The sequence below is a fragment of the Procambarus clarkii genome, chromosome 47 (genome assembly GCF_040958095.1).
Source record: "Procambarus clarkii isolate CNS0578487 chromosome 47, FALCON_Pclarkii_2.0, whole genome shotgun sequence".
Taxonomy (NCBI): Eukaryota; Metazoa; Arthropoda; class Malacostraca; order Decapoda; family Cambaridae; genus Procambarus; species Procambarus clarkii.
This window is the reverse complement of record NC_091196.1, coordinates 11,126,156-11,127,547: the sequence shown is the minus strand read 5'-3', so window position 1 is coordinate 11,127,547 and position 1,392 is coordinate 11,126,156. Positions and strand designations below refer to the sequence as shown.

At 54.5% G+C, this 1,392-nt stretch overlaps 1 protein-coding gene across 1 annotated transcript; it reads left to right on the top strand.

Annotated features, from left to right (window-relative positions):
- Window positions 1–526: 526 nt before the first annotated feature.
- On the top strand, window positions 527–1,189 carry LOC138350786 (mucin-1-like). Its single transcript, XM_069302221.1, has one exon. The coding sequence runs from the start codon at window positions 527–529 to the stop codon at window positions 1,187–1,189; it is 663 nt and encodes a 220-aa protein (XP_069158322.1).
- Window positions 1,190–1,392: the final 203 nt, after the last annotated feature.

The window sequence follows — 1,392 nt, the reverse complement described above, 5'->3', positions numbered from 1 at the left end:
GGCTGCCTATACACGAGAGGGCCGTGGTCATGGCAACATACCGGCTGCCCACTTTGCACGACCCAGGCAGCGTGGCAACATGAAGCACCAAGGCAACTAGACGTGAACAATATACCATTCACGGACAACAGACTTTAATCACTCACTGTAAAATAATATTAGTTAAAAAATCTGCGAGTGACCTGAATGCCACGGTCTTCACCAGCATGCCACGGTCTTCACCAGCATGCCACGGTCTTCACCAGCATGCCACGGTCTTCACCAGCATGCCACGGTCTTCACCAGCATGCCACGGTCTTCACCAGCATGCTACGGTCCTCACCAACATGACACGGTCCTCACCAGCATGCCACGGTCTTCACCAGCATGCCACGGTCCTCACCAGCATGCCACGGTCATCACCAGCATGCCGGGGTCTTCACCAGAATGACACGGTCTTCACCAGCATGCCATGGTCTTCACCAGCATGCCACGGTGTTCACCAGCATGCCAGGGTCTTCACCAGCATGCCACGGTCTTCACCAGCATGACACGGTCATCACCAGCATGCCACGGTCTTCACCAGCTTGACACGGTCTTCACCAGCATGCCACGGTCTTCACCAGCATGCCACGGTCCTCCCCAGCATGCCACGGACTTCCCCTGCATGTCACGGTCTTCACCAGCATGCCACGGTCTTCACCAGCATGCCACGGACTTCCCCAGCATGCCACGGTCTTCACCAGCATGCCACGGTCTTCACCAGCATGCCGGGGTCTTCACCAGCATGCTACGGTCTTCACCAGAATGCCACGGTGTTCACCAGCATGCCACGGTCTTCACCAGCATACCGCGGTCTTCACCAGTATGCCACAGGCTTCACTATCATGCCACGGTCCTCACCAGCATGCCACGGTCCTCACCAGAATGCCACGGGCTTCACCAGCATGCTATGGTCTTCACCGGCATGCTACGATCTACACCAGCATGCCACAGTCTTCCACAGCATGCCACGGTCTTCACTATCATGTCACGGTCTTCACCAGCATACCTCGGTCTTCACCAGCATGCCACGGTCTTCACCAGCATTCTGCGGTCTTCCCCAACATGCCATGGTCTTCACCTGCATGCCACGGTTTTTAACAGCATGCCACCGTGGTATGATAGTGAAGACCGTGGCATGATAGTGAAGACCATTGCATGCTGGTGATGACTGTGGCATGCTGGTGTGTAAGGGGAGATATGATAACCACCTACAAAATTCTCATGGGAATTGACAGAGTGGACAAAGACAAACTCTTTAGCACGGGTGGGACACGAACAAGGGACACAGGTGGAAACTTAGTACCCAGATGAGTCACAGAGACGCTAGAATGAATTTTTTCAGCGTCAGAGTAGAGTTCACAAGCAAAT